Source organism: Neomonachus schauinslandi, chromosome 5 (assembly GCF_002201575.2).
Source record: "Neomonachus schauinslandi chromosome 5, ASM220157v2, whole genome shotgun sequence".
NCBI lineage: Eukaryota > Metazoa > Chordata > Mammalia > Carnivora > Phocidae > Neomonachus > Neomonachus schauinslandi.
The window spans coordinates 125,667,745-125,680,653 of NC_058407.1; the positions used below are offsets into that span (position 1 = coordinate 125,667,745).

At 39.2% G+C, this 12,909-nt stretch overlaps 1 protein-coding gene across 1 annotated transcript in view; it reads left to right on the top strand.

The window, feature by feature from the left end:
• The window catches only part of CCDC3 (coiled-coil domain containing 3), a 118,132-nt gene extending 107,646 nt beyond the window's left edge, over positions 1–10,486 (top strand). The window contains exon 3 of the mRNA XM_021696719.2: positions 7,839–10,486. Within this exon, the coding sequence (XP_021552394.1) occupies positions 7,839–8,114 (276 nt within the window). The 3' untranslated portion in view covers positions 8,115–10,486. The remainder of the gene's footprint in view (positions 1–7,838) is intronic.
• The last annotated feature ends 2,423 nt before the right edge of the window (positions 10,487–12,909 follow it).

Sequence of the window (12,909 nt, forward strand, 5' to 3'; positions counted from 1 at the left end):
TCCATTTTGAGTCTCTTTTTGTGTGTGGTGTAAGGAAATGGTCCAGTTTCATTCTTCTGCATGTGGCTGTCCAATTTTCCCAACACCACTTGTTGAAGAGACTGTCTTTTTTCCATTGGACATTCTTTCCTGCTTTGTCGAAGATTAGTTGACCATGGAGTTCAGGGTTCATTTCTGGGCTCTCTATTCTGTTCCATTGATCTATGTGTCTGTTTTGTGCCAGTACCATACTGTCTTGATGATGACAGCTTTGTAAGAGAGCTTGAAGTCCAGAATTGTGATGCCACCAGGTTTGTTTTCTTTTTCAACATTCCTCTGGCTATTCTTTTCTGGTTCCATACAAATTTTAGGATTATTTATTCCATTTCTTTGAAAAAAAGTTGATGGTATTTTGATAGGGATTGCATTAAATATGTAGATTGCTCTAGGTAGCATTGACATCTTCACAATATTTGTTCTTCCAATCCATGAGCATGGATTTCTTTGTGTCTTCCTCAATTTCTTTCATGAGTATTCTATAGTTTTCTGAGTATAGATTCTTTGCCTCTTTGGTTAGATTTATTCCTAGGTATCTCTTGGTTTTGGGTGCAATTGTAAATGGGATTGACTCCTTAATTTCTCTTTCTTTCTTGTTGTTGGTGTATAGAAATGCAACTGATTTCTGTGCATTGATTTTATATCCTACCAATTTACTGAATTCCTATATGAGGTCTAGCAGTTTTGGGGTGGAGTCTTTTCGGTTTTCCACATAAAGTATCATATCATCTGCAAAATGTGAGAGTTTCACTTCTTCTTTGCTGATTTGGATGCATTTTATTTCTTTTTGTTGTCTGATTGCTGAAGCTAGGACTTCTAGTACTATGTTGAACAGCAGTGGTGATAGTGGACATCCCTGCCGTGTTCCTGACCTTAGGGGGAGAAGCGCTCAGTTTTTCCCTATTGAATATGATATTTGCTGTGGGTTTTTCATAGATGGTTTTTATGATATTGAGGAATGTACCCTCTATACCTACACTGTGAAGAGTTTGAATCAAGAAAGGATGCTGTACTTTGTCAAATGCTTTTTCTGCTGTTTTGATTACGTGTTTGACCCACTGGTCAGGAGCATGTTTAATCTCCACATATTTGTAAATTTTTCAATTTTCTTCTTGTAATTAATACCATTTTGGTCAGAAAAACAGCTTGATATATGGATTTCAGTTTTCTAATTAAGATATGTGATGTGATGCCTAATATAGGATTGATCATGGAGAGTGTTCTATGTGCATTTCAGAAGAATGTGTATTCTGCTGTTTCTGGATGAAATAGTTTGTATGTTTCCATTAAGTCCATCTGGTTTAACATGTAGTTTAAGTACAATCTATTAATTTTTGATGGAGGGATAGTAAAGTCCCTCATTATTGTATGACTGTCTATTTCTCTCCTTAGGTCTATTAATATTTCCTTTATATATTTAGGTGCTGCTCTATAGGGTACCTAAATATTTGCAAATGTCATATCCCTTTGATGAATTGATTCCCTTATCATTATATCATGATCTGTGTTTATTATAGCTTTTCTCTTAGTCTATTTTTCTGATAACCATGTAGCTACCCCAGCTTTCCTTTAGTTTCTATTTGCATGGATGTTCTTTTCCATCCTTTCACCCTCAGTCTTTGTGTTTTCAAAGCTGAAGTGAGTCTTTTGTAGGCAGCATATAGATGGGTCATGTATTTGATCCATTAAACCATTTCTTTTGATTGGAACATTTAGACTATTTACATTTAATAATTGATATGTACTTATTGCGATTTTGTTAATGGTTTGCTGGTTGTTTCATAATTTCTTTATTCCTTTCTTTTTCTATTGCTCTCTTTGTTATTTGATGATTTTCTGTAGTAGTATGCTTAGAGGCCTTTATCATGTGTATCTACTATAGGTTTTTGCTTTGTAGTTACCATGAAGTCTATATAAAACAACTGAAAACAGTATTTTAAAGATCACAGAACTTATTTTTGAAAGCATTCTAAAGCTCCACATTTTAACTCTCCCCTTCCATTTTGTTTTTGATGTCACAATTTGCAGTATCTTTTTATCCATTAACAAATATGTGTATAGTTATTTTTACTACTTTTGTTTTTTAACCTTCATACTGGCATTATAATTGATTAACCCACTGCCTTTATAACATTACATTATTTTGAATTTTAGTATATATTTACCTTTACTAGTGAGATTTATACTTGCATATATTGTTAAGCTTTTTTTTCAGCTTTAATATTTCTTGAAAGGTGGGTCTAGTGCTGATGAATTCCTTTTGCTTTTGCTTGTCTGGAAAACTCTCAGTTCTGAAGGATAGTTTTACTGGGTAGGGTATTCTTGGTGGGCAGTTTTTTCTTTCCACTCTTTATATCTATAGGCATACCTCTGAGATATTGTAGGTTCAGTTCCAGACCACCACAATAAAGTGAATGTTGCAATAAAGCAAGTAAAATGAGTTTTTTGGTTTCCCAGTATATATAAAAGTTAAGTGCACAATAGTATTATATCTTTAAAAAATACATATACATACCTTAATTTAAAAATACTTTATTAAAAAAATGCTAAACATCATCTGAACTTTCAGGTCAGAGTAGCAATCATTGATGGCTGTTGACTGATCAGGGTGGGGGTTGAAGTGACTAGGGCAATTTCTTTAAGACAACAGTGAAGTTTACCAGAGTGATTGACTCTTCCTTTCATGAAGGATTTCTCTGTAGCATGTGATGCTGTTTCATAGTATTTCACCCATAGTACTTCCTTTTCAAAACTGGAGTCAATCCTCTCAAACCCTGTTGCTTTATCAACTAAGTTTATGTAATAATCTAAATCCTTTGTTTTCATTTCAGCAATCTTGATAGTATCTTCAACAAGAGTGGATTCATCTCAAGAAACCACTTTCTTTGTTCATCCATAAGAAGCAACTCCTCATTTGTTCAAGTTTTATCATGAGATTGCAATAATTCAGTCCCATCTTCAGGCTCCATTTCTAATTCTGGTTCTTTTCTACTTCCACTTCATCTGCAGTGACTTCCTTCACTAAAGTTTTGAACCCTTTAAAGTCATCCACGAGGACTGGAATAAACTTTTTCCAAACTCCTGTTAATGTTGATGTATGACATTTTCCTACGAATTATGAATGTTCTTATTGGCATCTAGAATAGTTTTTAATTTATTTTGCCCAGATCATCAGAGGAATCACTATCTTTGGCAGCTATAGCCTTATAAAGTGTATTTTTTAGATAATTAGACTTGAAATATGAAGTGACTCCTTGGTCCATGGGCTGAAGCTGGCTATTGTGTTAGCAGGCATGAAAGCAGTAATCTCATTGCACATCTCCATCAGAGCTCTTGGGTGACCAGCTACATTGTCATTGAGCAGTAATATTTTGAAAGAGATCTTTTTTCTGAGCAAATCTGAACAGTGGGCTTAAAATATTTAGTAAACCATGTTGGTTTTGTTTTTTAACCTGAACCATATTCAGCCTGCTTTTTGGTTCTATTTATAGAACACAGAGTAGATTTATCATGATACTTAAGGGCCCTAAGATTTTCAGAATGATAAATGAGCATTGACTTCAACTTAAGGTCACCAGCTGCATTGGCCTTTAACAAAGGAGCCAGTCCTTTGAAGTTTTGAAGCCAGGCATTAACTTCTCCTCTCTAGCTATGAAAGCCCTAGATGGCATCTTTTTCCAATAGAAGGCTGTTTCATCTACATTGAAAATCTATTGTTTAGTGTAGCCACCTTCATTAATTATCTCAGGTAGAATCTCCTGGATAACTTGCTGCAGCTTCTTCATCTGTACTTGGTGCTTCACCTTGCACTTGGATGTTATGGAGATGGTGTCTTCCTTAAACCTCATGAACCAACCTCTGCTAGTTTTCTTCTGTAGCTTCCTCACCTCTCTTAGACTTCATGGAATTGAAGAGAGCTAAGACCTTGTTCTGAGTGAGGCTTTGGCTTAATCCTGTGGCTGGTTTGATCTTCTCTCTGGATCACTAAAGCTTTCTTCACATCAGCCAAAAAGCTGTTTTGCTTTCTTATAATTTGTGTGTTCAGTGGAGTAGCACCTTTAATTTCCTTGAAGAACTTTTCCTTTGCATTCACAGCTTGGCTAACTGTTGGGTGTAAGGGGTCTAGCTTTCAGCCTGTTTCAGATTTTGCCATGCCTTCCTCACTAAGCTTAATTATTTCTAGCTTTTGAATTAAAGTGAAAGATCCATGACTCTTCCTTTTACTGGAACACTTAGAAGCCATTGTAGGGTTATAAACTGGCCTAATGTCACTATTGTTGTGTGTCAGGGAAGAGGGAGGCCCAAGGGTGAAGGAAAGAGATTGGGGGAATGGCCAGTTGGTGGAGCAGTCAGAAAACACACATTTAAGTTACCTTCTTATGTGGGTGTGGTTAGTGACACCCTAGAACAAGTATAAGAGTAACATCAAAGATCCTAGGTCACCATGACATTTAATAATGAAAAAGTTGGAAATATTTCAAGAGTTACCAAAATGTGACACAAAGTGAATGTTGGAAAAATGGCACCAATAGACTTAGTAAGCAAATTGCCACAAATCTTCAGTTGGTAGAAAATGCAGGATTTGTGAAGCACAGCAAAATGAGGTATGCCTGTATATATCATGCAAATCTCTATGGGCCTGGAAGATTTCTGCTGAAAAATCTGCTGATAGTCTCATGTGTGGTGGGTCCCCTTACATAACAAGTTTTTTTCCCCCCTATTTTTAAGATTCTCTCCTTATCTTTAAATTTGACAATTTAATCACAGTGTATCTCAGTGCTAATCTCTTTGGGTTCATCTTATTTAATATTCTGGGCATCCTGGATCTGCATGCCTGTTTCCTTTTCCAGGTTAGGGAAGTTTTCAGCCATTATTATTTAAATACATTTTCTGCCTCTTTCTCTATTTCTCTTAGGGGACAACACCAAGCAGACCAACATTCACATCATGGGGTCCCCAATCTTTTTTCTTTTTGCTGTTCTGACTGGATAATTTCCACTGCCCTTTGAATTCATGGATCCTTTTTTCTGTCTTCAAGTGTGCTGTGCAACTCCTCTGTAGTATTTTTCTGTTCAGTTATTGTATTCTTCAGCTCTGTCACTTCTATTAGGTACTTTGTTCTATTTTTGTTGAAATTTTCACTTGATTCATGTGTTATTCTCTTGAATTCAGTGGACATCTTTATCACTGTTATTTTGAACTCATAGTCAGGCAAATCACTTATCTCCATTTCATTAAGGTCTTTTCTGGGGCTTTATCTTGTTCTTTTGTCTGGAACATATTCCTCTGTTTCTTCATTTTGATCTATGCTCTGTATTGGTGTCTATGCATTAGATAAAAGAGCCAAGTCTCCCATTCTCCTCTGGCTTATTAGCTCTTGGCTGTCTCCCAACCTCTGTGACTGTCCAAGCAACCTGCTTTATTCTTAGTGGCTCCCAGAAGTGGAGGTTGTGCCAAGACCTTTCATTGTCTCAAAGGGGAGGATCTCAGTCAGCATCTGGAGTCAGGCTGATTGGAAAGCAGAACTTGAAGTAGTAACTTTTAAAGTTTGCAAATTTCTCTTTCAGGGGAAGATAAGAAGATGGGCATTTCTGTATGCTCCCTCTGTGCTGAGGTCTGTGGTGCTAGACAGTTAATAAGTGTTTCTTTGGTTGCTACTGTCCTAATGAACTCATAAACACGTGCCATGTTCTCAAGGGATGGGTCCTCTGAGCATCAGACACAAAAGCCAGGGTGCTAGATATGTAGACAAACTCCTTTCTTGAGGTTAACCTGGAACAGAGGGAGAGCATGAAGAGGACTCCCACAGGCCTCCACAGTCTTTGGAGAGTCTTATCAGTTTGTTAAATTAGAAACCTGCTTATCAGGCCAAAACTCTAAGATAAGCAAATAGACTTTTTTCACAGAAAGATGGGGTGCTTTTCAGTCTGCTGCCTCTACACTGGGTCCTGAGGGGTGGTTGCCATGAGGTTTTTAGTTTTGTATAGCCTGTGAGTCTCATGGACGTAAGTCTGGTGGCTTTCAAAGCTACCTTTTGCACAGGGGCTCCTCTCTCAGATACACATCTTAACAGTTGGGGTTCAAGTCCTTTGCTCCTCAAGGAGAAGCTCAGAATTGTGAGTCTCCTCCCAATTCTGAGTTGTGGCACTGGGGTTGGGGTTGATGGTATGTGTCTTGGCCTCTTCTACATATCGCAATGTGGGTTTTTTGCTTGTTTGTATAATATGTAGGAGTCACTCAACAATTTATTTTTCAGAGGAAATTGTTCTTTAGGTAGCTGTATATTTGGTGTGTCCATGGAAGGAGAGGAGTTCAGGATCCTCTTATGTCACCATCTTGAACTGGAATCTCTTGTCTTTTTGATAATAGCCATTCTAATAGGTAGGAGGTGATAATATTGTGGTATGGATTTTCATTTCTCCAATGAGTAGTGATGTCTAGCACCATTGCATATACTTGTTGGCTGTATTTATATCTTTGGAGAAATCTGTTGAGGTCGTCTGAGAGACCCTGGAACTGGTATGCAGATGACTGCAGGGTTCCTAGGTAGAAATGAGGTCTCTCTGCCTGTTACCTGATACATGGGTGGCCCAGACTCCTCCTGGATCCCATAGCTCTCTCAAAGGCACTAATATTTAGGGATGGATGCGCAATTTTTATTGTTGGGCTGGGGGACAAAAACGAGAGAGGTCTTAGGCTGCCGTGATGCTAATGTCACTCTTCAATCTTAGGACAATATTATTTGTTGTATATATATGTTTGTACATGTGGGAGTATTTCAATGAGATCACTGTGACTAGGTCACAGGGACTTGCCGTTTTCATTTTGGTAGATATAGCCAAATCACTTTTTATAGAGGTTTACACTCTATCCACAGGATAAGAGTGCCTATTTCTCCAACTATTGACTTTATTTTGCCAGTCTGAAAAAGAGCAATTCATTATAGCCCTAATTGGCATGTATCTTTATATTTCCTTTCCAGTGAACTATCCCTATTCTTTTTGTATTTTTCTTTTTTTAATAAAGATTTTTTAAGTAATCTCTACACCCATGTGGGGCTCGAGCCCACAACCCTGAGATCAAGAGTCACATGTTCTACTGACAGAGCTAGCCAGGTGCCCCACTTTGTATATTTTTTTGTTTTGGGTTTTGGTCTTTTACTTATTGATTTATTGGAGCTCTTTTTAATTGATCGGTATAACAAAAAAAAAAAACAACACAAAACCACAACAACCAAAAGAACCAGGGGGGTTTTGGTAAGAAACAAAAACTGAGTTTTTAAAAGTGCCCCTTCCTTCAAGCCCATCCTGCCATGACCAGAACAATTCCCAGAGTGGGAGTATCTGATGCATAGTGCAGCAAAGCCCTTTAAGTAAAAATACTTTGAAGGCCCTCTATGGCAGATCCTCACACTTAGGCTTGCCTGGAAAATGTTTTAAAACCAGGTTAGAATAGGCAAAATTGCTGAATCAGAGCAAAAAGTGAAAAGTCACCAATGCCCTCAGGGAATCAATAGTATACAAGTTGGCAAGCATGTCAAAAGACAAAATATGCAATAGCTTTTAAAAATTTTAAAAATTAAACTATGGAAGATACCCCAGAGAGGGTACTTTAATTTTGCTGTTAGGGCAGGGTTCACAGGGTGAAACCCAGAAGGGGCCTTGAGGGTTGTCCTCATCCTGGGGTTGGAGCAATTGGCTGTCAGAGCCTGTGTTGTTGGGTACATGACAGCACCCAGGGACACTGCTCTAGGGAGGTTTTATGAAACTCACCTGCCTCTCCCATGGCATTTTCCCCCCCAGCTCATGTGTTCGTCAGTGCAGAAAGCTCTGTTTGAGGAGGAGGACCATGTCAAGAAACTGCAGCAGAAGGTGGCCACCCTGGAGAAGCGGAACAAACAGCTTCGGGATCGGGTGAAGAAGGTCAAGAGGTCATTGAGGCAGGCACGGAAGAATGGTCGCCACCTGGAGCTGGTGAACCAGAAGCTCAGTGAGAAGTTAGCAGCTGCAGCAGGTGCCCTCCCACACATTAATGCCCTGGGGCAGGAGCCACCAGGTGCCACGTACCTGCGGGGGTAGCAGGGACTGGGTAATGGCCTAGCCTGGCTCTGCTGGAACATGTTGCCTCTTGCCAGGGAATGTAAAGTGATGGTAGGTTTTAATGTGCACATAGGTCAAAAAATCTTGTAGATGATGTTTTTAATATGCGTTTGGTAGTGCCTAGTTACTTGAAAGGGCAAGTCTTGCTTATTTTCTTAGTTGCTGGGCTCCTTCCCCTCTCTGCCTTGCTCCCAGACCTAGTGCTTTCAAGTCCAGAGGCAGCACGATCCTGGAATGTCACGTGCTTGCCTAGGGCCTGTCTCCAGCTGGAAAGTGTACTTACTATGGAAAGAATATTTTAGAATCTCTAGATGTACGAGAATCAAGGGTTTCAACCTTATTTCAGAAGAGAGGCAGTGGGATCCCCAGGTCTGGGCTCCAGAACCATCATTAGTTAGAGAAGGGATCAGCAGCAAGTCTTGGAACCTTCTGGTGTCTCCTTTGCCAGTTTTGGAAGGAGGAGGGCAGGCTTGCAAAGCACCCAAGGATGCCTGCAATATATATATGCATGGTGTCCTTACTCCAGCCAGCATTTCCTCACAGCTGAAGCATTGGGCGGCGGGGGCGGGGGGGGGGGGCGCGGCAGCAGGTAATTGAACAAGATGAATTATACCCAATTTCCAACACCAGTTACCCAGAGTTAAAGAGGATACCTATGGGTCACTTTAGTCTAAAGGAGAATTGCCTTTGTGGACTGGTCATGTTTTACCAAACCATGTTCCTGAGTTGGGAAGAGCCTGAGCAATATCTCAGCCCCTACTAAATGCAGATTTACTGCTTGCTCATTAACTCCTTCCAGCTGCTCGGAATTTGAGGTAAATTGATCCAGTACACTATTAACTTCTGTTCTGCAAAGATACCTCCTTACCTATTGGAATCAAGTGACCGTGCCTCATTCCCATCCAGGCACCCAAAGAGCTTGTTCCAGGCAGTTCTGCAGAGTCTCGATGCAAGCATTTTCACCACCTAAGTAAATTGGCTGTAAGGCAGTTTTGCTGTCAGAAAATAACTGATTGGTTTCATTTCTCTATTGACAAACTACGTTCCCATTTTTCTGTTACATTGGTCTATGACCAGTATACATGGTGGTCTTAAAACAGTGGATGATAACTCCATATATCAACTTGATAGAAAATACAGTAACTGGAAGTGTGAAATAAGACTATAAGGCCAGATTGCATACCATACTGTAATACAGAGTGGTAGTTTATCAGTTATAACAACTCAGAAATGCATTACAGCTTTTCTTTTGTATGTCCCATAGAACTTTTGAACATGTATTGATAGACATGCATCATTATGCTAAGAATGAACAGTAATGTAGAAAGCTTTCATAATGTAATACAAAGCTCAGTTACAAATATGCATCCCAGGATTTGGAAAATGGGTACTTCTCTTAAAAGGGACATAATGAAGAAATTAGTAAGGTGCCTCTTTTATTTTTTTGTTATTTTATCTCTTATGGCCAAATTGCCTTCTGGCCAATGCGTTATGCAGTGAAAATGCTGTGGCAAAGATGCCTATGGTGGAAATACCAGACAGGGTTCCAGGCATTCCAATCTCTGCTTCTGTATGCACACACTTCCCACCCACCAGGGCTGTCCAACCCTGGGAGTAATGTTTGCACATGAGCCCACTTGACAGTGTGTCAGGTTTCGTACATGATCTCAGAGCACTTCACCCTGTTTGGAAAGAAACCTTTAAAGACAGTACTACGAGTAAAAAGAATATCCACTATATAGAACATCTGAGCCCTTAATTTAGGTACATTTGAACCAGTTGCAGTTTTGTTCTTAAGAAGGCAACTGAGTGAGCGTCTTGTGATCGTCTTCTCGTGGACCTCCAAATCTACAAGTCTCTTTTCCGTGTTGTCCCAGATAGAACCTTCAGGTTCCTCATCAGGAAATCTCCCCCTAGACCACTCCAGACACTGCAGCACCTGATTATGTTGTCCTGTCCACTGGAAATGGCAATTATATTATCAGATTTCCCTTCCACTGCCTTTAGGAAAACCGCATTCTTCTTGCTCTGGCAGCTGGTTTGGGAGGACGGCCCTGTGTCACTTGAGGCTACTGCTTAGAGGGGAGATGTCTGCACTCTGGACAGGATAGAATGGCAGCTTTACTTCTTTTCCAAGCTTCTGCTGCTCCTTTATTAGCTGTATCCTTCATAGTATGGTACAATAGTTTAGTCTTTCTGGGGCCATTTCGTTAAAGCACTTTTGCTTCCACCCAAGGGAATGACAAGCCTCAGGGTGATTTACAGCTAGTGTTTTGAGAACTGTGGAACCTGGACCACTACAGCTGCATTATGTTCTGCCTTTTTAATAAATAGCGGTATTTCAGCCACAATGGTAAGGTGATGTGTGTTTCTTTTGGGTCAGGGAGATTCCAGCTTTGGCCTGGAAAAGCACTTTAGATCCTTTTGGGGTGAGTAACAGCTGGGGTATGTAGGAGACTGAGCTCAGATCTCTTTTGATGTTCCCCTGGGGATATGACTTGACCCTCTTTCCCAGGGTGCCCACCTTTCAACACACCTGCAGAAAAGCAGTGGTATCTGGGTCTGCTCTTCACAGGGGAGAAGCTTCATTAATCAACGTCTGCAAAAATACCTTTGAATCTGTTGCCAAAGGGAATTCCCCAGGTGCCTGTTATCTGCTGCATTGCCATCTTACTGGAGCCCTGGCAACCTGTTTATTGTACTCGTAGGAATGTTTTATGCAAGAAGGATCCAAGAAGTCCTTCAAAATTGATATGCTTAACCAACCTGTTGTAGCATTTTCTCTGAGATGCAGACCACTGTCGAGTTCTACTTTGGAAAATCACTTGGGCTCCTCAAACCCCAGTCACAAAATAAATAAATGAGAGGCAGACAGAATCTAGAATCTTTCAGCTACAGACCCAGGAGTCACAGCTGTCAGCATGTAAGCCGCAGCTAGTGTGGGGTAGTTCCTTAGGCCTCCATGGTGTGTTTCAATGTGAATGCCCTTGCTGGACTCCAGACCATGGGTCCTACTGATTTTTTTTTTGATGCCAGGCTCTGGCACACTTTTCCTGGTGCCTGCCTGGTGACAGAAGTTAACAGTGATTCTCACATCTGTGGTGCAAGGCCCCATCTCTCCTAGGGGAGAGAGAACCTACATTGTTGATTCAACAATAGTCCATATTCTAAAGTGGTTTTAAAAATCAAGCACCTAGTTGTATTAGGCTTTTACCATATTCTCATTTACTACTTCTAATAATTTTATAAAATAGTGATGCTGTTCCCCATGCTTAAAGAGGAATCTGGAATTTCAAGAGATTAACTAAATTGCCCAGTGAACACACATAGTGTAAGCGGCCAATCAAGGATTCAACTCCATCTTGATTTCACTCTTTATACTTGCTCCTGTAAAATGAGGATAATAAACACTTCTACCTCAAAGGCTGTTCAGAAGATTGAATAAAATCATTCCTTTAAATGCTTAGCTTGGTTCTTGACACCCTGCAAGCACTCAATAGATATAACTGTTGTTTCTAATATTCACCACAAAGGCCAAATGCCTATCAGAAATGAGAGCTTATTTGGTGGGATTCCATATAATTTTCCTATTAACAAGAGGAAGGATAAAAACTATTTGATCATCTCAATAGTTACTGAAACATCCATTTATGATTTAAAAAAAAAAGTGGGTCTGGAGGGAATGTACCTCAACACAATGAAGGCCATATATGAAAAACCCAAAGCTAACAACATACTCAATGGTGAAAAATGGAGAACTTTTCCTCTAAGATCAGTAATAAGACAGGGAGGTCCACTCTTACCACTTTCATTCAATATAGTACTGGAAGTCCTAGCTGTGGCCATAAGATAAGAAAATGAATCCAAATCAGATTGGAGGATGCAAAACTGTCAATACTTACAAATGACCTGCTGTTACATACAGAAAACCCTAAAGACACCACCAAAAAATGTTAGAATAAACAAATAGGATACAGAATCTGTTTAATTTTTATATACTAATACAGAACTGAGAAAAAATAATGCCTTTTATGTTTGCATGAAAAAGAATACCTAGAAATATATTTAACCAGAGATAAAAGATCTGTACACTGACACTGTAAGACACTGGTGAAAGAAACTGAAGATGAGTGTATTCTAAGAAATAAGGCAGACAGAAAAGACAGCATATGATTTCACTTAAATGTAGAATCTAAAAAAACAAATGAACAAAAGACCGGAAACAGACCCAAATATACAGAAAATAAACTGTTGGTTATTTAAGGGGGAAGAGGATGAAGTTGAGTGAAAGAGGTGAAGTGGATTAATACATCCAAATGTCCAGTTATAAATCATGGGGATGTAATATACAGCCTAGGAAATAGTCAATAATATCGTAATACACTTAGGGTGACAGTAATTAGACTTATTGTGGGGATTTTGTAGTATATAAAAATATCAACCACCATGACATACATATGACAATAAATGTATGTCAATATACTTCAATTTTTTTAAAGGCATCCAAATTGGAAAGGAAAAAGTAAAACTGTCACTACTAGCAGATGACATGACACTATATAGACAACCTTAAATCCTGCACCAAAAAACTATCACAACTAATAAGTGAATTAAAGGTGCCAGATAGAAAATCAATATAGTAAATTCTGTGGCATTTATACACACTAATAACTATCAGAGAAATTAAAACAATTTCACTTACAACTGTATCAAAAATAATACTTAGAAATAAATCTAACCAAGAGAGGAAAGACCCATAATCTGAAAAGTATAA